We start from the raw sequence: 25,687 nt of genomic DNA on the forward strand, positions 1-25,687 counted from the left end.
ACTTGGCAAGTGAAAAGGTTTTAAATACTAGAGTAGGGACTGTCCCACAAGGGTTGCCGTGACGTGGCAGGATGGCTTGTACATTATTTTGATCAAAATTATGTTTACTAAATACCCTTATTATTATTATTATTATTACCTTTATGCATTATTTGCAGTATTTTTTACTTTTTAGTTCAGGATATTTGTGTTTTTTGCTTTTTGTATGATCCCCTTCATGTAGAAATGTGCCCCATCCTGATCCCCTTATTGTAGAAATTGCTCATTCAACCACCTCCATCATTTCCTCCTCACCACCCCATCATTGCCCTCTCCATCACACCCATTTTTGCCCTCTCCCCATCACCCGCATCATTGCCTTTTCCTTCACTCCCATCATTGCCTTCTCCCCATCATTACCTTCTCCATCACTCCCATCATTGCCTTCTCCATCACTCCCATCATTGCCATCACCCCCATCATTGCCTTCTTCATCACTGCCATCATTGCACTCTCCCCATCACCCGCATCATTGCCTTCTCCATCACTCCCATCATTGCCTTCTCCATCACTCCCATCATTGCCCTCTCCCCATCATTGCCTTCTCCATCACTCCCATCATTGCCATCACACCCATCATTGCCTTCTTCATCACTGCCATCATTGCCCTCTCCCCATCATTGCCTTCTCCATCACTCCCATCATTGCCTTCTCCCCATCATTGCCTTCTCCATCACTCCCATCATTGCCCTCTCCCCCATCATTACACACACACACCTCTCCGCGCACTCGCCGGAAGCTTCCTCACTAGCACAGCGGCTGCAGAGCTGAATGATGATGTTATCCAGCCGCGTCGCTGACTGCCATGTGAGGCAGGAAGCTGCAGCTCTGGAGCGAGGACACTTGTAGATGAGGTGATACCACGTGCCAGCAGAGAGGGCTCTGCATGCCATAGGTTCGCCATCACTGGTCTAGGACAATTTGTCTGCACTACTAATTAACAGCTGTTACAATCCCAAACTAGGGCAGTCCCTATAGGAGAAAAACACAAGAATTATACTGTATTTTCACATACTATCTATTCCTGACACTGGAGTGGCTTATAAACTTACACAGTATATAGTTTGAGGTCTGGGATCTGCCGATATGTGGCTAGTTTTCTGACTGTTTCAGATAACATGATGCATGATTTTAGTTTTTATTTTGTCTAGTCTGGCGTGGATATAGGTCAATATTAAATAGTCTCCTGATGAGTCGTAGAAATGAGAGGCTTGGAGAGTGAGTGTGTATACATCTCCTCACCCTATATACTGAGATGTGGGATATATGTTTTTTCTATTAGTCACCTATTGACTAACCTTCAGGGGGTGAATTAGGAATATAGTTTTACTTTTGGAAGTAATAAAGTTTATTTTTTTCCTTTTGTCAACAAACATGAGGAATGACAAGAGACAACCTATTTAAGAAGATTCAATTTTGATTAAAACTATTCCAACATTATAAAAAAACCTTCTCCCCTATGTGATGCCTCTGATGTTTATTAACAGTTGATTTCCAAGTAAAATATTATCCACATTAAGAAAATGAAAAAAGCTTCTCCCCTGTGTGACTTGATGTCAAAGAAGAAGTGATCTCCGGTTAAAACATTTCCCACATTCTGAACAGGAAAAAGTCTTCTCCCCTATGTGGGTTCTTTGAATCAAGATTTATTTTTCCATTTAAAACATTTCCCACATTCTGAGCAAGAATATGGCTTCTCTGCTGTATGAATTCTCTCACATGTAACAAGATTTGAACTCTGAGTAAAACATTTCTCACATTCTGAACATCAAAAAGACTTCTCTCCTGTGTGAGTTCTTTGGTGTTAATCAAGATTCCCTTTCTGGTTAAAACATTTCCCACATTCTGAGCATGAAAAAGGCTTCTCTCCTTTGTGAGTTTTTTGGTGTTTAACAAGATTCCCGTTATGGTTAAAACATTTTCCACATTCTGAACATAAAAAAGGCTTCTCCCCTGTGTGAGTTTTTTGGTGTTTAACAAGATTCCCGTTATGGTTAAAACATTTTCCACATTCTGAACAGGAAAAAGGCTTCTCCCCTGTGTGAGTTAATTGGTGTGTAACAAAATGTGATTTGTTGTTAAAAGATTTCCCACATTCTGAACATGAAAAAAGCTTCTCTCCTGTGTGAATTCTCTGGTGGGTAACAAGATTCCCTTTATGGTTAAAACATTTTCCACATTCTGAACAGCAAAAAGGCTTTTCTCCTGTGTGAGTTAATTGGTGTGTAACAAAATGTGATTTGGTGTTAAAAGATTTCCCACATTCTGAACATGAAAAAGGCTTCTCCCCTGTGTGAGTTCTATGGTGATTAACCAATTGTGATTTTGAGTTAAAACATTTCCCACATTCTGAACAGTAAAAAGGCTTCTCCCCTGTGTGAGTTCTATGGTGATTAACCAATTGTGATTTCTTGTTAAAACATTTCCCACATTCTGAACATGAAAATGACTTCTTTGCTTTAGGAGCAGTTTGTTTTTTAATGCCTCTTTTGTGACTTTGATTTTCCTTAGTAGTCAGTAATGAATCAGAAGATGGGACCTGTTTCATAGGATCAGATGACAGATCTTTTCTGTGAATGGATGATGATATATCTGGAGTAATAGCAATCACTTCAGTTGTTCGTTGTAGGATTTCAAGATCATCAGATTTAAAAATTGAAGATGTCAGCTGTCCCTCTGATCTCCTGGTACAGTCATCTGCTAAGATAAGAAAAAAAAATTTTTATAAAATATCCTTGAGTTTTATATTTTTGAATATTTCTACTTAAACTGTCCATAAAAATGGCAAGCTATGTAAAAAACTTTAATTATTTACCAAGACAATGACAGTTCACCGTCTAATAGAAAACCTTGTTGGATGAACCAGTAGTGTGCGGTGTTCAACTGTTTGTTCATTCTGCCTCCCAAATATCGAATAAAAAGAAACCAATCAATGTTATGTAGGTGAAAATAATACCAATTCTCATCTCACAAAAACAAGTCCCCACTCAGGTCCATCATCTGCCAATGGAAAAACAGAGGTTCCCCCACTATTAGTGGCTCAAAGGCTGTTGAAAAGCAACAGGGTTTCTATAAACCAATCCAGCAAAATCCGCTCTCACTTCGGAGTCTTGCAGTGTGCGCAAACTACATTTAGGATCCCTGTATTTAGCAATATTAAAAGTGAGAAGAATCCACTTAATTTGCGGTGTCTCCTGGAGCACAATCTGGGCACTATGTGCTGGGTAAGAAAATGGCAAATGTGTAATTTTCACTCTCCAACATCCACTGCGTGTTAATTTACGGAAAGTTGCTGTGGAGTCAAAATATTCACTCCTCCTACACATGTGGTCAAAATTGCTGGTACCCCTCATTTACTGACAGAAAAACACACAATGGTCACAGGAATAACTTGAATCTGACAAAAGTAATAATAAATCAAAAATCTATGAAAATGAACAAATGAAAGTCAGACATTGCTTTCCAACCATGATTCCACAGAATTTAAAAAAAAAAATAAAACTAATGAAATAGGCCTGGACAGAAACTATGGTACCCTTAACGTACCCGCTTCATGACCTCCAACGGTTGATAGACATCGGCGCTAGCAGGGCTTTGTGCAATGCCAATGTTTGTCTACGGTCAGCGGTTTTATGCTCATCGGGACCCCCACATACCATATAACGAGGGGATTCCACCACACAACGCTTGCTGTGACCCCGTGCGCATCGAGACCTGATTGGTTCAGGTCCTGATGACGTCAGCCTCACACTAGCCAATGAGACAAATCACTAGGAGAGTTTGTTGTAGCAGCGAACTTTCCCGGGCGATCTGCCTCATAAAAACACTGTTTCTCCTCAGATCTCCTGTCAGTGAGAGATTAGAGGAGAAACAGTGTTACAAGTGCTGCTGCCAACAGCTGTGTCAGTCAGCGATTGTGCTATAAAGTACAAAAACAGATAAGGCAGGTTAGGGTTAGTGCTATAGTTAGGGTTAGTGTTGGGGCTAAAGTCAGGGTTAATTTTAAGGTTTATCCTAAAGTTAGAGGTAGGCTAAAGAATTAGGCTTTTCTCAATTGTCTCCCCAATAATTTGGTCACGTCATAGTTTTCTATTTATGGAAAAAATAAAAATGAATGAAATGGCCCGTTAGTATTATGGTGCAGAGGAGGCTTATACACTTTTATGTTCTGACAGCGAAGCAAGTGCAGTGTCAGATGGCGATGTGGATTTCGAGGGCTTTAGTAGCAGCGACAGTGATAGCTCAGAAATGAGCAGTGATTCTGGTCCATCCTCACACACAAGGACCAGTACAACAAGAAGGACAAATAGCGCTTCTGGAGAAATGTCTCCAACTCAGGGAACAATGCCCAGTACTAGCGCTGTCCCTAGTGCTCGAGAATTGGCGCACACCGATGTCCAAGGGGCTTTGCCTCTTGATGTAGCATTTCCCAGATGGGAGGCTTCGGATTCGGCTACTCCATTCATCCCTAATTTTAATGCCATTCCTGGTATAAATGTGGAGGTGGAAAATTTTGGAACAATTATTTTTTTAATTTCTTTCTGACAGATAGCTAGAGCATATTGTCCTACAAATTTATATGTGTCCCAATTCATCAGCCAGAATCCACGATCCTATTATGCTAGGTCAAATTTATGGACAAACTAATGTCCTAGAAATTAAAACATTTTTAGGACTGACATTCGCTATGGGGCTTTTTAAAAAACGAGCATTCGGTCCTATTGGTCCAACCGCCCTGTTCAAGCCACCCCTATGTTTTCTGCCATTCTTCCTAGGACCCGTTTTGAAATGCTCATGAGATTTTGGCATTTTAACGACAATAGTCAATGCCTGCCCAGAAATGCCCCAGAACATGACTGACTATTCAAAATCAGACCCATCATCGAAGACTTGACAGAAAAGTTCTTAAAGCTCTACACCCCAACAGAAAACATTTCCATTGATGAGTCCCTTGTAAAATTCAAAGGAAGTCTGCACCTCAAGCAATTTATTCCTTCTAAGAGGGCAAGATTAGGAATAAAGCTCTATAAAATGTGCGAGAGTTCAACCATATGCACATCAGCATTTCACATTTAAGAGGGGAAAGATAGCCAACTAAACCCACCAGGATGCCCTACTTATCTGGGGACATCTGGAAAAAAGGTTTGGGAGCTGATAACTCAATTTTTACAAAAAGGCTCCAATCTGTATGTTGACAACTACTACACCAGCATACCTCTAGTTGAACATAACATAGGGGCTTGTGGGACCATTCGCAAAAACCATCAGGGGTTTCCACAATCATTGGTCAGCAAAAAGTTCCGAAAGGGGCAGTCAGGGGCTTTACACAATGGAGAGCTGCTTGCCCTTAATATTAAGGATAAATAAAATATTTTTATCCTGAGCTCGATCCACACAGATGCCACAAGGGCCACTGCAGACCAACAGGGATCCACTACTCCAAAACCTGTTTTTAGTCATTGACTACAACAAATATATGGGGTGTGGACCTTGCAGATCAGGTTCTACAGCCATACCAGGTATCAAGAAAATCATAGATCTGGTATAAAAAGTTAGTCATGTATTTGTTTCAGGTGGCCACATAGAATTCTTTTGCGTTATACAAAAAAGCCGGAAATGCAGATACTTTCCTTGATTATCAGGAAAAGGTCACTGAAAATCTTGTTTTTGAAAATTTTGTCCCCACCAATCCTTTACAATGTGAAGATGTGAGAAGACTCACTGAGCGACATTTTATTGCACTCATCCCAGCAACTGAAACAAGAAAGAACCCCCAGAGACGATGTCGTGTATGTTCCAAGAGAGGAATGAGGCATGATACCCGCTATTATTACCCACAATGCCCATCACTGCCAGCCTTATGCCTCCATGACAGCTTTACAATCTTCCACACAGAACCGCGTTTTTGAACTGTTTTGACATTCAAGCATTTGGTTTATTTAGTGACAGACACATTTGAGTAGAGCTGACTTAACAATTTCCGGGGGTAGGTGGGGGAGGTCTCCAGAGACACAAGCTGGGCACAATATATTGGGCACTACAATGACATTTTTGCTGTGAAACTTCTACTATGAGTTTCTGGAAATCATCCATGTAGTGAAAATGGTCACTATATCCATAGATGAATTCCCAGAGGGGTGTCATTTCCAACATGGGGTCACTTCAGGGGGGATTCTGTTGTTCTGGCACTTAGCGGCTCTCCAAAGTGCATTAACAGCAGAATCCCCCCTGAAGTGACCCCATTTTGGAAATGACACCCTTCTGGGAATTGGAAACGACCCCCCTCTGTGAATTCATCTCTGGGTGTAGTGACCATTTACCTATCTATATATTTTCCAATGTAAAATATGGGGTTAAAACAACATTTTAGTGGTAAAAATGTAATTATTTTTCTTCACCGCCCAATGGTATAATTTTCTATGGAACAGCTGTGGTGTCAGTATGCTCACTGCACCACTAGAAGAATTCATTCAGGGAAGTATTTGGTAAAATGCAGTCACTTTTGGGGGCTTATGCTTATCTGGCATCTCAGGGGCTCTGACAATGTGACATGTCACCCACAAACAATTCCAGCAAAATCTGCTCTCCAATATGGCACTCATTCCCTTCTGAGCTCTGCCATGCGCCCAAACAGTGGTTTACCCCCACATATGGGGTGTCAGAATACTCAGGACAAATTGCACAACAACTTTTGCGGTCCAATTTCTCCTGTTACCCTTTGGATAAAAAATGGAGGGCGAAAAGATCTTTTTTTTTTTTTTTAAAAATATGATTTTTTATTTTCACGTTTCTACGTAATTAACTTCTGTGATGCACTTGGGGGTTCAAAGAGCCCACCACACATCTAGATAAGCTCCTTGGGGGTCTAGTTTAAAAAATGGGGTCACGTGTTGGGGGTTTTCACTGTTTAAACACGTCTGGGGCTCTGACAATTTGACATGTCACCTACAAACAATTCCAGCAAAATCTGCTCTCCAATATGGCGCTTCTTCCCTTCCAAGCATTGCCATGCGCCCAAACAGTAGTATTCTCCCACAAGTGGGGTATAGGCGATCTCAGGAGAAATTACACAACAAATTGTATGGAGCAATTTCTCCTGTTACCCTTATCAAAATGCAAAATATGGGGCAAAAAATGAATTATTTGTGAAAAATGTTATTTTTTTTATTTCGACAACTCTAAGTTATAAACTTCTGTGAAGCACCTGTGGATTCAAGGTGCTCAATACACATCTGGATAAGTTCCCTAAAGCTGTCTAGTCTCCAAAATGGTGTCACTTATTGGGGGTTTCCACTGTTTAGGCAGATCAGGGGCTCTCCAAACGCGACATGGCAACCGCTAATTATTACAGCATATTTTACATTCAAAAAATCAAATGGCGTGCCTTCCCTTCCGAGCCCTGCCGTGTGCCCAAACAGTAGATTTCCCCCAAATATGGGGTATAGGCATGCTCAGGAGAAATTGCAAAACAAAATGTATAGTCCATTTTCTCCTATTACCCTTACGAAAGTAAAAAAAAATTAGGTCTAAAGGAAAATTTTTGTGATGGTGGGATCTGACACTGATGTTCCTTGAGCTTGAAGTTCACCTTTTGTTTAGAAGTTTTTCTGGGCTCTTTTGTTACCATTCATATTATTCATCTCTTTGATTTGCCATGAATTTTCCTCCTGCGGCCACGTCCAGGGAGGTTGGCTACAGTCCCATGGAGCTTAAATTTCTGAATAATATGTGCAGCTGTAGTCACAGGAACATGAAGCTGCTTGGAGATGGTCTTATAACTTTTACCTGTAACATGTTTGTCTATAATTTTCTTTCTAATCTCCTGAGACAACTCTTTCCTTCACGTCCTCTGGTCCATGTTGAGTGTGATACACACCATGTCACCACACAGTACAGTGAGTATCTGTAGCCTCTATACAGGCCACTCACTGATTCCAGGATTGTAGACACCTGTGATGATAATTAGTGGACACACCGGGATTTATCATGTCCCTTTTGTCACATTATTTTCAGGGGTTCCATCGTTTCTGTCCTGGCCTATTTCATGAGTTTCATTTTTTTTTAAATTCTGTGGAAGCATGGCTGAAAAGCAATGTCTGACTTTCATTTGTTCATTTTCATAGATTTTTTATTTATTATTACTTTTGTCAGATTCAAGTTATTTCTGTGACCATTGTGGGTTTTTCTGTCATTAAACGAGGGGTACCAACAATTTTGACCACGTGTGTATAGATTATAACCATCAGTGAATTAGTTTATAACATGGAATCACTTTATGGGGATTTCTACTATTCTGGTTTTCTGTCATTTAGTTATATTAGGGATTCTGCATATGGTGTGTCTAATCTCATCTGGGATCTGTTCCTGCTGTCCAGCTGGAGTAATCTGCTCCCTACTTCAGCCAATTGGAAAGTACCACACCCTACTAAAGCGCAAAGCACATGGCCGGAATCTGCCAGATACAGCGCTGTTCTCCTCTGGTTCAGTCCTCTGTGCTCAGCTTGCGGCTTGTGTATTTGTTTCCTGTTGTGACCGTGGCCCCTTTACTGACTACTCTTGTGTCTTCTGATTCTGTATTCTGTCCTTCTGGTTCTGACCCAGCTACCTGACTATTCTTCTTGGCATCTAACACCACAGAATAGCAGGTAACACCATGGTCCAAGCCTAGGGGTCCCAGTGTAAGGTCAGATTCCACGTGAGGGTGTTAAAGGGCGATGAGCAAGGCAATCCTTGGGATATGGAAAGCAGAGAAGATAGTGACAACCAGCAAAGTAAGAGATAGAGGTTACTGGACAGGCACCGCTGGTGACATTTTGCTGGATGTAATTTTTTTTCTAAGCCTCACAATAGCCACAATATTATAGGCATTATCACCAATAATATCAATGCTATTATATGCATCATGTAATAATGGGGGCAGGTCAGTGAGGGATCAGCGACCTGTCATAAGCCAATACAGAGGAATATGTAATCAGCACACCTCATAAAGCTCCGCCCACAGCCCCACCCCAGATCACGAGAATCTCATTAATTGAAAACTAAAAATACAGATTACACAACAGTAAACCAGAGTTGCCCTCATTTATGGTGGACCATTGGAGCTACTATGGATCCGGAGCAGAAGATTAGAGAAAATAATATTGCTCCCCATTTCAGGAGAGATTTTGCAGTAATCTGAATTCCTTAGGATCAAAAACAATGTAATTTATGACGTGGAGTGACTCCATGACACCAGGACTGGAGCCAACACATCTCCTGCAGGCGGGAATAAATGTATATTACAGCCCTCAGCCACGCACAGCTTAGAGAGGAGAGTTGTGAAATACTCGCCAGGATTGGAGTACTGCGAGTACCAAATCCTAACGAGTATACTCGCTCATCCCTAGGAACAATGAGACATTCAGCAGCACAGAAGGGAGAGAACGGAGATTCATCCGATAAGATCTCAGGGATCTAGGAAGCCAACAGCATCATTACCCTCCGCTTTCTCATAGGGCCCATCATAATTTTTTTTTCAAGTGATTTTCTATCTTGTCAGCACATTCTACGTACGCTGTCATTTGGCTTTATAGTTACAGATCTGGGCAGGTAACGGTCAGCATTTTGAGGTGGATGGATCCTCCAGGTTCTAAGTTCTATAGAAAAGGGCTTTCAATGCCCAAAGAAATTTGAACAGTTTTGGGTGGAGGAGAATGTTGTGGTCTAGAGGCAAAATGGTGATCATGGTAATACGGCCGGACTACACCACCGATAAAGCAGCCACAGCCGGTGACTGAGAGGAATCTGTGACTTCTCTGCATTCAGTGGTTACTACTCACCTGGGTAGTCATATGTGGGAATCTCCTCTTTACACCACTCATCACCCCTCACATATGTCTCTGTAGTATTAATATGGGTCAGATCTTCACCCTGAAACAAATATTGTAAAAGTCACAGACAGATGGAGACGTCCCATCTATGATCAGCTCTAATCCTGCCATCTCCACCGTTCTCATTACACAAGTATAAAACATATAATACTGGTGGATAAAACAAGACTGAGCACAAGACCTTCACAGCCGTCTACACATCATAGGGGAGATCTCCTGACACCTTCTCTCCATCTACCTGATGATCCTTAGGAGCACTGGGATCTTCTTGGTTACAGTCCTGTGGAAGAAGAGGACGGGGACATCTCTCTGGTGTTGTCCTCTTACTGGATAGATCTGGAGGAAACACATACAGGGACTGAATTCATTCTCTACATACAGATAATTATAGGCCGCGTGTATTTAGTCCTGTCTATTACCTGGTGATGTGAGGGGCTGGGGAACCTCCATTATGACGTTCTTGTACAGATCTCTGTGTCTTTCTAAATACTCCCACTCCTCCATGGAGAAATAGACAGCAACATCCTGACACCTTATAGGAACCTGACACATACAATGATACCGTCATCCCCCGATCCCTTCATAGTGTTACTGTATAATGTCCCAGCATTCCCAGCAGTGTCACCTCTCCAGTCAGCAGCTCAATCATCTTGTAGATGAGTTCTAGGATCTTCTGGTCATTGATGTCCTCATGGATCAGGGGGTGAGGTGGAGACCCCGTGATTGGGCTCAGGTGTCTTCCACATCCCTCAGACACAGGGTCCTGACAGCGATCATTAGAGGTCTTCTTCACCACTGTGTAATCCTGGTTATGGAGAGACACATTAATAAATCTCACTACAGACATTTCCAGAGTCCTCACCTCTCCAGTTCTGTCCATCTGTTATTCCCATAGATAAGAATGATGTAATGTGATGTCATCAGAATCTCTCACCTCTCCAGTGAGACGGAAGAGGATCTCTAGGGTGAGGTGTAACATCCTCTCCGCCATCTTGTCTCTGTCCATATCCATCCTTGATGGGTAAATCAGGAAAATTCTCTTTTGTAGAAGATCTTCACTGAGAGGATCCGATATTGTAGAGACCTGAATGAGAAGAAGATGATCCGATGTAACATCATAAGAATCCTGTGTAATAATACAATTACTGGAGATAATAAGGGAAACATATGAGGAGATTTATTATCTTACAGGGTTTAGTTTTCTTCCCTGACATCTACTAATAAAACCTATATATTTAGGCCACAGACAACAAGCAGTTTCCTCCTCGGAGTCGGCAGCTGAACACGTTCCTCATAGACTCATCTTCCATAACGCTAATTCTCGTCTCATTACCGACACTGGAATCGGCATTAGCAATACTGCAGGAGATATTCATTACACGCGACATGAGAAATAACTCCTTCATGATGAGGACGACATCTTCATCTTCTACTACGGCTCTAGAGACAGATTTGGCCAGAGTCGGTCACTGCCTCCATCCCCACCGGCCGTCTATATGAAGGTTTCCCGTCTTCCCCGCACTGGAATCTTCTCTCACGTTAGATCTCAGCTCTGAGTCACACACAGAAGTTTGAGGCTTTTCTGGAAGAACAGGACAGGAGAGATCTGAGGCCGATGTCTCCATGTACAGGGTTTCCCCTCTGGATAAGAGGCTTTTCTATCCCTTTCCCCCAATTAGAGGGGACACCTGTGGATATCGGGGTCTTTACCGGCTGCAGTCCTGGGGGGATTTACTCGGTAACGTGGACGTTGGACAAACGTCACCATCAATTACCATCAGAGTGAAGGAACATCGCTCCTCTATTCAGCTCTATGGATCCCGGATGAAATCCACTGCGGCCCCTGCAAGAAAAGAGCGAAGTCTGGTGAGACCCCCGAGGCCGGAGATTTCTACAGCTGCTCTGTGCGCACAGGACCTGTGATGAGGTCACAGGAGGGGAGGAGTCAGGAGTCACATGATCAGGGGCCTCAGTGTGTGCAGGACTCTGCTGTGCTGGTTGTCATGGTGCTGGATGAGGGAAAGTTTATGTGTGGGGTCAGGAGGGGTTTACAGGGTGGATGTAGCAGAGCCGCGTGTGTACGAGGTATACGGAGCGGAGCCGTGTGTGTACGAGGTGTACGGAGCGGAGCCGTGTGTGTACGAGGTGTACGGAGCGGAGCCGTGTGTGTACGAGGTGTACGGCGCGGAGCCGCGTGTGTATGAGGTGTACGGAGCGGAGCCGTGTGTGTACGAGGTGTAGAGAGCGGAGCCGTGTGTGTACGAGGTGTACAGAGTGGAGCCGTGTGTGTACGAGGTGTACGGAGTGGAGCCGTGTGTGGACGAGGTGTACGGTGCGGAGCCGTGTGTGTACGAGGTGTACAGAGTGGAGCCGTGTGTGTACGAGGTGTACGGAGTGGAGCCGTGTGTGTACGAGCTGTACGGAGCGGAGCCGTGTGTGTACGAGGAGTACGGAGCGGAGCCGTGTGTGTACGAGGTGTACGGAGCGGAGCCATGTGTGTACGAGGTGTACGGCACGGAGCCGCGTGTGTATGAGGTGTACGGAGCGGAGCCGTGTGTGTACGAGGTGTACAGAGCGGAGCCGTGTGTGTACGAGGTGTACAGAGTGGAGCCGTGTGTGTACAAGGTGTACGGAGTGGAGCCGTGTGTGGACGAGGTGTACGGAGCGGAGCCGTGTGTGTACGAGGTGTACAGAGTGGAGCCGTGTGTGTACGAGGTGTACAGAGTGGAGCCGTGTGTGTACGAGGTGTACGGAGTGGAGCCGTGTGTGTACGAGCTGTACGGAGCGGAGCCGTGTGTGTACGAGGAGTACGGAGCGGAGCCGTGTGTGTACAAGGTGTATGGAGCGGAGCCATGTTTGTGTGGACCCCTCTGTGTTCTCTGTATACCCCCAGCTTCGGTCGCAGACCCTTCAGTGTGCCCTGTATACACCCATATTCCCCCATCTTTGGGCGCAGACCCCTGTGTTCAGTGTATACACCTGTATACCCCCAGCTTCAGTCTCAGAGCCCTGTGTTTATGCTGTATACACCCGTATACCCCCAGCTTTGGTTGCAAACCCCTCTGTGTACGCTGTATACACCTGTATACCCCCAGGTTTGGTCGCAGACACCTCTGTGTACGCTGTATACACCCGTATACCCCCAGCTTCGGTTGCAGACCCCTGTGTACACTATATACACCCGTATACTCCCAGCTTTGGTTGCAGACCCCTGTGTACACTGTATACACCCGTATACCCCCAGCTTCAGTCTCAGAGCCCTGTGTTTATGCTGTATACACCCGTATACCCCCAGCTTTGGTTGCAAACCCCTCTGTGTACGCTGTATACACCGTACACCCCCAGATTCGGCCACAGCCCCCTGTGTTCACTGTATGCACCCGTATATATCCCCAGTTTTGGTTGCAGACCCCTGTGTACACTATATACACCCGTATACTCCCAGCTTTGGTTGCAGACCCCTGTGTACACTGTATACACCCGTATACCCCCAGCTTCAGTCTCAGAGCCCTGTGTTTATGCTGTATACACCCGTATACCCCCAGCTTTGGTTGCAAACCCCTCTGTGTACGCTGTATACACCGTACACCCCCAGATTCGTCCACAGCCCCCTGTGTTCACTGTATGCACCTGTATATATCCCCAGTTTTGGTCGCAGACCCCTGTGTATGCTGTATACACCCGTATACCCCCAGGTTCGGTCGCAGACCCCTGTGTACGCTGTATACACCCATATACCCCCAGCTTCCGTCATAGATCCCTCTGTGTATGCTGTATACACCCGTATATCCCCAGCTTCGGTAACAGACCCCTGTGTACGTTATATACACCTGTATACCCCCAGCTTTGGTCACAGACCCCCCTGTGTACGCTGTATACACCCGTATACCCCCAGCTTCAGTCATAGACCCTTCTGTGTATGCTGTATACACCCGTATATCCCCAGCTTCGGTCGCAGACCCCTCTGTGTACGCTGCATACACCGTATACCCCCAGATTCGGTCACAGCCCCCTGTGTTCACTGTATACACCCGTATACCCCCAGGTTCGGTCGCAGATCCCTGTGTACGCTGTATACACCTGTATTCCCCCAGCTTTGGTCACAGACCCCCCTGTGTATGCTGTATACACCCGTATACCCCCAGCTTCAGTCATAGACCATGATCAGCTCTACCCTCGCCTACTGTATTATCACCCATCCCTTGTAGATTGTGAGCCTTCGCGGGCAGGGTCCTCTCTCCTCCTGTACCAGTTATGACTTGTATTGTTTAACATTATTGTACTTGTTTTTATTATGTACACCCCTCCTTACATGTAAAGCTCCATGGAATAAATAGTGCTATAACAATAAATAATAATAATAATAATAGACCCCTCTGTGTATGCTGTATACACCCGTATACCCCCAGCTTCGGTCACAGATCCCTGTGTACTCTGTATACACCTGTATACCCCCAGCTTTGGTCGCAGACCCCTCTGTGTATGCTGTATACACCCGTATACCCCCAGCTTCGGTCACAGACCCTGCATCTCTCACACTGTAGAACTGACGCCGGACACACACGGTAAAACTGCAGTCGTCGGTCTCTCATCTCTCGCACTTATACTGATAACATAAGATGGAGTCAGACGAACCCTCCTACAAAACGTGAGAACAAAGTCATAGAATCATAGAATCGTAGAGTTGGAAGGGACCTCCTGGGCCATCTGGTCCAACCCCCTGCTCAAAGCAGGATTCACTAAATCATCCCAGTCAGATGTCTGTCCAGCCTCTGTTTGAAGACTTCCATTGAAGGAGAACTCACCACTTCTCGTGGCAGCTTGTTCCACTCATTGATCACTCTAACTGTCAAAAAGTTTTTTCTAATATCTAATCTGTGTCTCCTCCCATTCAGTTTCATCCCATTGCTTCTAGTCTTTCCTTGTGCAAATGAGAATAAAGTTGATCCTTCTACAATGTGACAGCCCTTTAGATATTTGTAGACAGCTATTAAGTCTCCTCTCAGTCTTCTCTTTTGCAAACTAAACATTCCCAAATCCTGCAACCTTTCCTCATAACACAGGGTTTGCAGACCGGTCACCATTCTGGTCGCTCTTTTCTGAACTTGCTCCAGTTTGTTGATGTCTTTTTTAAAATGTGGTGCCCAAAACTGGACACAATATTCCAGATGAGGTCTGACCAAAGAGGAGTAGAGGGAAATAATGACTTCACGTGATCTAGACTGTATGCTTCTGTTAATACATCCTAGAATTGCATTTGCCTTTTTTACTGCTGCATCACACTGTTGACTCATATTCAGTCTGTGATCTATTAGTATGCCTAAGTCTTTTTCACATGTACTGTTGCTTAGCCCTATTCCTCCCATTCTGTATATGCTTTTTTCATTTTTATTGCCCAGATGTAGTACTTTGCATTTTTCCCTGTTAAAAACCATTCTGTTTGTTGCTGCCCACTTCTCCAGTTTATTTTTATCTTTTTGAATCCTATCTCTCTCTTCTCTAGTATTAGCTATCCCTCCTAGCTACAGGACTGTGTGAGAAAGGGATTTATTCTACAAGAAAAGCTGGGGCCACAAATGAGAATAACATTTTTAACAGGGAAAAATGCAAAGTACTACATCTGGGCAATAAAAATGAAAAAAGCATATACAGAATGGGAGGAATAGGGCTAAGCAACAGCACATGTGAAAAAGACTTGGGTATACTAATAGATCACAGACTGAATATGAGTCAACAGTGTGATGCAGCAGCAAAAAAGGCAAATGCAATTCTAGGATGTATTAACAGAAGCATACAGTCTAGATCACGTGAAGTCATTATTTCCCTCTACTCCTCTTTGGTCAGACCTCATCTGGAATATTGTGTCCAGTTTTGGGCACCACATTTTAAAAAAGACATCAACAAACTGGAGCAAGTTCAGAAAAGAGCGACCAGAATGGTGACCGGTCTGCAAACCCTGTGTTATGAGGAAAGGTTGCAGGATTTGGGAATGTTTAGTTTGCAAAAGAGAAGACTGAGAGGAGACTTAATAGCTGTCTACAAATATCTAAAGGGCTGTCACATTGTAGAAGGATCAACTTTATTCTCATTTGCACAAGGAAAGACTAGAAGCAATGGGATGAAACTGAATGGGAGGAGACACAGATTAGATATTAGAAAAAACTTTTTGACAGTTAGAGTGATCAATGAGTGGAACAAGCTGCCACGAGAAGTGGTGAGTTCTCCTTCAATGGAAGTCTTCAAACAGAGGCTGGACAGACATCTGACTGGGATGATTTAGCGAATCCTGCTTTGAGCAGGGGGTTGGACCAGATGGCCCAGGAGGTCCCTTCCAACTCTACGATTCTATGATTCTAATGTTGTTCATCTTCTCTTTCACCATAGATATTGACAGTGAGGGCGACTTCCACTTTGCCGCAATTTGGATTTTAGTGGCCATACATAAGTAGTTTACTAGCTTCTGAAAGCTTTCTGGAAGCCGGGAAGGCCTGGTTCCCAGTAAAAGGGTAGAAGGTTGCAGAACAACCGGTCCACCATACATCTGTGCTATCAGACGCTTCACCTTCTCCCAAAGCCCAGAAACCACCGTACAAGACCACCAAATATGTCTCATGTCACCAGATATTCCACAGCCCCTAAAACAGTCTCCCGAGATTTTAGGAAAAATGCTGTGAATTTTTTCTGGTACATAATAGACTCTGTGCAATAGTTTTGAGGAGGTCTCAACAAGGGAAGTCTGGTGACTGCCTTCTGATATGGTGTCACAGCTACGATACCATTCATCAATTGACTGTTCAAACCCCAGATCCTCCTCCCACTGTAACATATACTTCAATTTTTTTATCATTTTGTGGAGAATTTATAGCATAGTAGATCAGTGAGCAGAAGCGTAGCTAGGGTTTTGGTTCAGGGGGGGCGAAACTTCTGAGTGAGCCCCCAACCAGGTAACCTTGATTACAACTCGGTGACGCACAGTAATAGTGGAGGAGAACCTCAGCAGAGGATCGCGCTATTGCTGAATATAATTTCTAAATAAAGACCAATATTGATATTGCCGCCACATAGTGAGTGGTAGATACCCGTCCTACACAACATACCGTATAAGAGATCACAGCACAGTTACAGATGGTGACTTACAGCTGACGTTCTTTCTGATGGAATCGTTCACTTTTCCATCTGGCCCAGACCAACATGACAACTTCTTCCAGCCAGGACTCGTCTGCAGAGATTACAACAAAGATACATTTCATGTCTCATATTTTCAGCACTGTCACCAATGGGACTACTCCCTACCTGCACAAACTCCTTACCCTGCTGATACCCCAATGCTGAGCCGCTGCTGCTGTATGTGTCCCTTTAACTGTACCTGCTGTGTGGTTCTCTGTGCTCTCTAAATTCTAAAGCAACTCTCGGAAACAGTGCCCATATTTTGTCCCCTAGAAAGTAATAGCGCCATTTGTGTCCCTTTGACAGTCAGAGTTACCTGAGTTCCCTATAACAATAAGTGCCCACTTTACATTTAATAATGTCATGAGTCTCCCCCCTGTACAGCTTCCCTATACACTGTATGATCATAGAATCATAGAATCGTAGAGTTGGAAGGGACCTCCTGGGCCATCTGGTCCAACCCCCTGCTCAAAGCAGGATTCGCTAAATCATCCCAGTCAGATGTCTGTCCAGCCTCTGTTTGAAGACTTCCATTGAAGGAGAACTCACCACTTCTCGTGGCAGCCTGTTCCACTCATTGATCACTCTAACTGTCAAAAAGTTTTTTCTAATATCTAATCTGTGTCTCCTCCCATTCAGTTTCATCCCATTGCTTCTAGTCTTTCCTTGTGCAAATGAGAATAAAGTTGATCCTTCTACAATGTGACAGCACTTTAGATATTTGTAGACAGCTATTAAGTCTCCTCTCAGTCTTCTCTTTTGCAAACTAAACATTCCCAAATCCTGCAACCTTTCCTCATAAGACAGGGTTTGCAGACCGGTCACCATTCTGGTCGCTCTTTTCTGAACTTGCTCCAGTTTGTTGATGTCTTTTTTAAAATGTGGTGCCCAAAACTGGACACAATATTCCAGATGAGGTCTGACCAAAGAGGAGTAGAGGGAAATAATGACTTCACGTGATCTAGACTGTATGCTTCTGTTAATACATCCTAGAATTGCATTTGCCTTTTTTGCTGCTGCATCACACTGTTGACTCATATTCAGTCTGTGATCTATTAGTATACCCAAGTCTTTTTCACATGTGCTGTCACTTAGCCCTATTCCTCCCATTCTATATATGCTTTTTCCATTTTTATTGCCCAGATGTAGTACTTTGCATTTCTCCCTGTTAAAAACCATTCTGTTAGTTGCTGCCCACTTCTCCAGTTTATTTAAATCTTTTTGAATCCTCTCTCTCTCTTCTCTAGTATTAGCTATCCCTCCTAGCTTTGTGTCATCAGCAAATTTAATCAGTTTACCCTCAATTCCTTCATCTAAATCGTTGATAAAGATGTTGAACAATACAGGGCCCAGGACAGAGCCCTGTGGTACCCCACTTGAGACATTCTTCCAACTGGATGTGCAGCCATTTACGACCACTCTTTGGGTCCGATCACTAAGCCAGTTATGAATCCACCTAACAGTTGCCTTGTCCATTCCATACTTAATCATTTTTTCAATAAGGATTGTATGAGAGACTTTGTCAAATGCTTTGCTGAAGTCAAGATATACTATATCTACAGCATTTCCTTGATCCACCCAATCAGTGATACCGTCATAGAAGGAAATTAAGTTAGTCTGACATGACTTATTAGTTACAAACCCATGCTGACTCTGTTTAATCACTTCATTCTTATCCAGGTATTGACATACATGTTGTTTAATAATTTGTTCAAAGATCTTTCCTGGTATAGAAGTCAGACTCACCAGCCTATAGTTACCTGGGTCCACCTTCTTCCCCTTTTTGAAGATAGGAACAACATTTGCTCTTCTCCAGTCTTCTGGCACTTCTCCTGTTCTCCAAGAATTTTCAAAGATTATAGAGAGGGGTTCAAAAATTTCTTCTGCTATCTCCTTCAGTACTCTGGGGTGTAATTCATCTGGACCTGGAGACTTGAATTCATTTAGGCTAGCTAAGTGTTTCCTCACTATCTTTCTGTTTATAGATATCCTGGATTCTTCTATTCCCTTAATAGGACAGTGAATAACAGTTGATGTTACATTTCCTTTCTGAGAGAAAACAGATGCAAAATAGGAATTTAAAAGTTCAGCCTTCTCAACATCCTGTCTTACCATTTCATCATTTTCATCCTGTAAAAATCCTATAGCATCTTTGACTTTTCTTTTACTTTTGACATATCCCCAAAATCCTTTATTATTGCTTTTGACATCTCTTGCAAGCCTCAATTCATTTTCAGCTTTAGCTAATCTGATTTGTGCCCTGCAGGTTCTGCAGACAGCATTATATTCTTCTTTAGATATGCCTCCCTCTTTCCATTTTATAAACATTTTTTTCTTCCTTTTTAGCATGTGCTTAAGTTCTGTGTTCATCCATCCTGGTTTCCTTAACTGCTTCCTATTCTTCCCTCTTTTCGGAATTGTTAACAACTGTGCTTTGAGAATTTCATTTTTCAAGATTTCCCATCCTTCCTGGACATTTTTGTCTTTAAGGATATCCAGCCATTGGATCCCTCCAATTCTCTTTCTGAATCCCTTAAAATCTGCCTTTCTGAAATCTAACCTTGACGTCTGAGTCTTCACAGGTCTTCCGCCTCTAGTTATCCAAAATTCTAAAATAGCATTAAGGGATTAAGTTTAATGAGACCTCACTGTACAGGAGAGACCGAAGCGAGGAGCAGGGGCCTGATCACAAGAGCTGACAATCTGAGGAAACTGCAATGCTGAATAACAGTCTACACTGCGTCACTAGATCCTTATACAGGGGTATGATGAGGCCTCACTGTACAGGAGAGACCAGAGCGAAGAGCAGGGGCCTGATCACAAGAGCTGACAATCTGAGGAGACAGCAATGCTGAATAACAGTCTACACTGCGTCACTAGATCCTTATACAGGAGTATAATGAGACCTCACTGTACAGGAGAGACCGAAGCGAGGAGCAGGGGCCTGATCACAAGAGCTGACAATCTGAGGAAACAGCAATGCTGAATAACAGTCTACACTGCGTCACTAGATCCTTATACAGCGGTATAATGAGGCCTCACTGTACAGGAGAGACCGGAGCGAGGAGCAGGGGCCTGATCACAAGAACTGACAATCTGAGGAGACAGCAATGCTGAATAACAGTCTACACTGCGTCACTAGATCCTTATACAGGGGTATAATGAGACCTCACTGTACAGGAGAGACCGGAGCGAGGAGCAGGAGCCTGATCATAAGAGCTGACAATCTGAGGAGTCAGCAATGCTGAATAACAGTCTACACTGCATCACTAGATCCTTATACAGGGGTATAATGAGGCCTTACTGTACAGGAGAGACCGGAGCGAGGAGCAGGGGCCTGATCACAAGAGCTGACAATCTGAGGACACAGCAATCCTGAATAACACTCTACACTGTGTCACTAGATCCTTATACAGGGGTATAATGAGGCCTTACTGTACAGGAGAGACCGGAGCGAGGAGCAGGGGCCTGATCACAAGAGCTGACAATCTGAGGACACAGCAATACTGAATAACAGTCTACACTGCGTCACTAGATCCTTATACAGGGGTATAATGAGACCTCACTGTGCAGGAGAGACCGAAGCGAGGAGCAGAGGCCTGATCACAAGAGCTGAGAATCTGAGGAAACAGCAATGCTGAATAACAGTCTACACTGCATCACTAGATCCTTATACAGGGGTATAATGAGGCCTCACTGTACAGGAGAGACCGGAGCGAGGAGCAGGGGCCTGATCACAAGAGCTGACAATCTGAGGAAACAGCAATGCTGAATAACAGTCTACACTGCGTCACTAGATCCTTATACAGGGGTATAATGAGGCCTCACTGTACAGGACAGACCGGAGCGAGGAGCAGGGGCCTGATCAAAAGAGCTGACAATCTGAGGACACAGCAATCCTGAATAACAGTCTACACTGTGTCACTAGATCCTTATACAGGGGTATAATGAGGCCTTACTGTACAGGAGAGACCGGAGCGAGGAGCAGGGGCCTGATCACAAGAGCTGACAATCTGAGGACACAGCAATCCTGAATAACAGTCTACACTGTGTCACTAGATCCTTATACAGGGGTATAATGAGGCCTTACTGTACAGGAGAGACCGGAGCGAGGAGCAGGGGCCTGATCACAAGAGCTGACAATCTGAGGACACAGCAATACTGAATAACAGTCTACACTGCGTCACTAGATCCTTATACAGGGGTATAATGAGACCTCACTGTGCAGGAGAGACCGAAGCGAGGAGCAGAGGCCTGATCACAAGAACTGAGAATCTGAGGAAACAGCAATGCTGAATAACAGTCTACACTGCATCACTAGATCCTTATACAGGGGTATAATGAGGCCTCACTGTACAGGAGAGACCGGAGCGAGGAGCAGGGGCCTGATCACAAGAGCTGACAATCTGAGGAAACAGCAATGCTGAATAACAGTCTACACTGCGTCACTAGATCCTTATACAGAGGTATAATGAGGCCTCACTGTACAGGAGAGACCGGAGCGAGGAGCAGAGGCCTGATCACAAGAGCTGACAATCTGAGGAGACAGCAATGCTGAATAACAGTCTACACTGCGTCACTAGATCCTTATACAGGGGTATAATGAGGCCTCACTGTACAGGACAGACCGGAGCGAGGAGCAGGGGCCTGATCAAAAGAGCTGACAATCTGAGGAAACAGCAATGCTGAATAACAGTCTACACTGCATCACTAGATCCTTATACAGGGGTATAATGAGGCCTCACTGTACAGGAGAGACCGGAGCGAGGAGCAGGGGCCTGATCACAAGAGCTGACAATCTGAGGAAACAGCAATGCTGAATAACAGTCTACACTGCGTCACTAGATCCTTATACAGGGGTATAATGAGGCCTCACTGTACAGGAGAGACCGGAGCGAGGAGCAGGGGCCTGATCACAAGAGCTGACAATCTGAGGAAACAGCAATGCTGAATAACAGTCTACACTGCATCACTAGATCCTTATACAGGGGTATAATGAGGCCTCACTGTACAGGACAGACCGGAGCGAGGAGCAGGGGCCTGATCAAAAGAGCTGACAATCTGAGGACACAGTAATGCTGAATAATAGTCTACACTGCGTCACTAGATCCTTATACAGGGGTATAATGAGACCTCACTGTACAGGAGAGACCGGAGCGAGGAGCAGGGGCCTGATCACAAGAGCTGACAATCTGAGGACACAGTAATGCTGAATAACAGTCTACACTGCGTCACTAGATCCTTATACAGGGGTATAATGAGGCCTCACTGTACAGGAGAGACCGGAGCGAGGAGCAGGGGCCTGATCACAAGAGCTGACAATCTGACGACACAGCAATGCTGAATAACAGTCTACACTGCGTCACTAGATCCTTATACAGGGGTATAATGAGGCCTCACTGTACAGGAGAGACCGGAGCGAGGAGATGGGGCCTGATCACAAGAGCTGACAATCTGAGGACACAGCAATGCTGAATAACAGTCTACACTGCGTCACTAGATCCTTATACAGGGGTATAATGAGGCCTCACTGCACAGGAGAGACCGGAGCGAGGAGCAGGGGCCTGATCACAAGAGCTGACAATCTGAGGAAACAGCAATGCTGAATAACAGTCTACACTGCGTCACTAGATCCTTATACAGGAGTATAATGAGACCTCACTGTACAGGAGAGACCGGAGCGAGGAGCAGGAGCCTGATCATAAGAGCTGACAATCTGAGGAGTCAGCAATGCTGAATAACAGTCTACACTGCGTCACTAGATCCTTATACAGGGGTATAATGAGGCCTTACTGTACAGGAGAGACCGGAGCGAGGAGCAGAGGCCTGATCACAAGAGCTGACAATCTGAGGAAACAGCAATGCTGAATAACAGTCTACACTGCGTCACTAGATCCTTATACAGGGGTATAATGAGGCCTTACTGTACAGGAGAGACCGGAGCGAGGAGCAGAGGCCTGATCACAAGAGCTGACAATCTGAGGAGTCAGCAATGCTGAATAATAGTCTAAACTACGTCACTAGATCCTTATACAGGGGTATAATGAGGCCTCACTGTACAGGAGAGACCGGAGCGAGAAGCAGGGGCCTGATCACAAGAGCTGACAATCTGAGGAAACAGCAATGCTGAATAACAGTCTACACTGCGTCACTAGATCCTTATACAGGGGTATAATGAGGCCTCACTGTACAGGAGAGACCGGAGCGAGGAGCAGGGGCCTGATCACAAGAGCTGACAATCTGAGGAGACAGCAATGCTGAATCACAGTCTACACTGCGTCACTAGATCCTTATACAGGGGTATAATGAGGCCTCACTGTACAGGAGAGACCGGAGCGAGGAGCAGGGGCCTGATCACAAGAGCTGACAATCTGAGGACACAGCAATGCTGAATAAGATTCTACACTGCGTCACTAGATCCTTATACAGGGGTATAATGAGGCCTCACTGTACAGGAGAGACCGGAGCGAGGAGCAGGGGCCTGATCACATGAGCTGACAATCTGAGGACACAGCAATGCTGAATAACAGTCTACACTGCGTCACTAGATCCTTATACAGGGGTATAATGAGGCCTCACTGTACAGGAGAGACCGGAGCGAGGAGCAGGGGCCTGATCACAAGAGCTGACAATCTGAGGAGACAGCAATGCTGAATCACAGTCTACACTGCGTCACTAGATCCTTATACAGGGGTATAATGAGGCCTCACTGTACAGGAGAGACCGGAGCGAGGAGCAGGGGCCTGATCACAAGAGCTGACAATCTGAGGACACAGCAATGCTGAATAAGATTCTACACTGCGTCACTAGATCCTTATACAGGGGTATAATGAGGCCTCACTGTACAGGAGAGACCGGAGCGAGGAGCAGGGGCCTGATCACATGAGCTGACAATCTGAGGACACAGCAATGCTGAATAACAGTCTACACTGCGTCACTAGATCCTTATACAGGGGTATAATGAGGCCTCACTGTACAGGAGAGACCGGAGCGAGGAGCAGGGGCCTGATCACAAGAGCTGACAATCCGAGGAGACAGCAATACTGAATAACAGTCTACACTGTGTCACTAGATCCTTATACAGGGGTATAATGAGGCCTCACTGTACAGGAGAGACCGGAGCGAGGAGCAGGGGCCTGATCACAAGAGCTGACAATCTGAGGACACAGCAATGCTGAATAACATTCTACACTACGTTACTAGATCCTTATACAGGGGTATAATGAGGCCTCACTGTACAGGAGAGACCGGAGCGAGGAGCAGGGGCCTGATCACAAGAGCTGACAATCTGAGGAGACAGCAATGCTGAATAACAGTCTACACTGCGTCACTAGATCCTTTTACAGGGGTATAATGAGGCCTCACTGTACAGGAGAGACCGGAGCGAGGAGCAGGGGCCTGATCACAAGAGCTGACAATCTGAGAACACAGCAATGCTGAATAACAGTCTACACTGCGTCACTAGATCCTTATACAGGGGTATAATGAGGCCTCACTGTACAGGACAGACCGGAGCGAGGAGCAGGGGCCTGATCAAAAGAGCTGACAATCTGAGGAAACAGCAATGCTGAATAACAGTCTACACTGCATCACTAGATCCTTATACAGGGGTATAATGAGGCCTCACTGTACAGGAGAGACCGGAGCGAGGAGCAGGGGCCTGATCACAAGAGCTGACAATCTGAGGAAACAGCAATGCTGAATAACAGTCTACACTGCGTCACTAGATCCTTATACAGGGGTATAATGAGGCCTCACTGTACAGGAGAGACCGGAGCGAGGAGCAGGGGCCTGATCACAAGAGCTGACAATCTGAGGAAACAGCAATGCTGAATAACAGTCTACACTGCATCACTAGATCCTTATACAGGGGTACAATGAGGCCTCACTGTACAGGACAGACCGGAGCGAGGAGCAGGGGCCTGATCAAAAGAGCTGACAATCTGAGGACACAGTAATGCTGAATAATAGTCTACACTGCGTCACTAGATCCTTATACAGGGGTATAATGAGACCTCACTGTACAGGAGAGACCGGAGCGAGGAGCAGGGGCCTGATCACAAGAGCTGACAATCTGAGGACACAGTAATGCTGAATAACAGTCTACACTGCGTCACTAGATCCTTATACAGGGGTATAATGAGGCCTCACTGTACAGGAGAGACCGGAGCGAGGAGCAGGGGCCTGATCACAAGAGCTGACAATCTGACGACACAGCAATGCTGAATAACAGTCTACACTGCGTCACTAGATCCTTATACAGGGGTATAATGAGGCCTCACTGTACAGGAGAGACCGGAGCGAGGAGATGGGGCCTGATCACAAGAGCTGACAATCTGAGGACACAGCAATGCTGAATAACAGTCTACACTGCGTCACTAGATCCTTATACAGGGGTATAATGAGGCCTCACTGCACAGGAGAGACCGGAGCGAGGAGCAGGGGCCTGATCACAAGAGCTGACAATCTGAGGAAACAGCAATGCTGAATAACAGTCTACACTGCGTCACTAGATCCTTATACAGGAGTATAATGAGACCTCACTGTACAGGAGAGACCGGAGCGAGGAGCAGGAGCCTGATCATAAGAGCTGACAATCTGAGGAGTCAGCA

General features: G+C 44.9%; 1 protein-coding gene across 1 annotated transcript; it reads right to left on the reverse strand.

Annotated features, from left to right (window-relative positions):
- Positions 1-1,501: 1,501 nt before the first annotated feature.
- On the reverse strand, positions 1,502-11,786 carry LOC141058949 (uncharacterized). Its single transcript, XM_073555160.1, has 7 exons — positions 11,684-11,786; positions 10,843-10,992; positions 10,534-10,713; positions 10,328-10,451; positions 10,147-10,244; positions 9,858-9,948; positions 1,502-2,739 (listed from the first exon to the last, which is right to left on the reverse strand). Exons 1-7 carry the CDS (start codon positions 11,684-11,686, stop codon positions 1,844-1,846), a joined length of 1,542 nt encoding a protein of 513 aa, XP_073411261.1. The 5' UTR covers positions 11,687-11,786; the 3' UTR covers positions 1,502-1,843.
- Positions 11,787-25,687: the final 13,901 nt, after the last annotated feature.

Source organism: Dendrobates tinctorius, unplaced genomic scaffold, assembly GCF_039654945.1.
Source record: "Dendrobates tinctorius isolate UK_male_01 unplaced genomic scaffold, ASM3965494v1 ptg000221l, whole genome shotgun sequence".
Taxonomy (NCBI): Eukaryota; Metazoa; Chordata; class Amphibia; order Anura; family Dendrobatidae; genus Dendrobates; species Dendrobates tinctorius.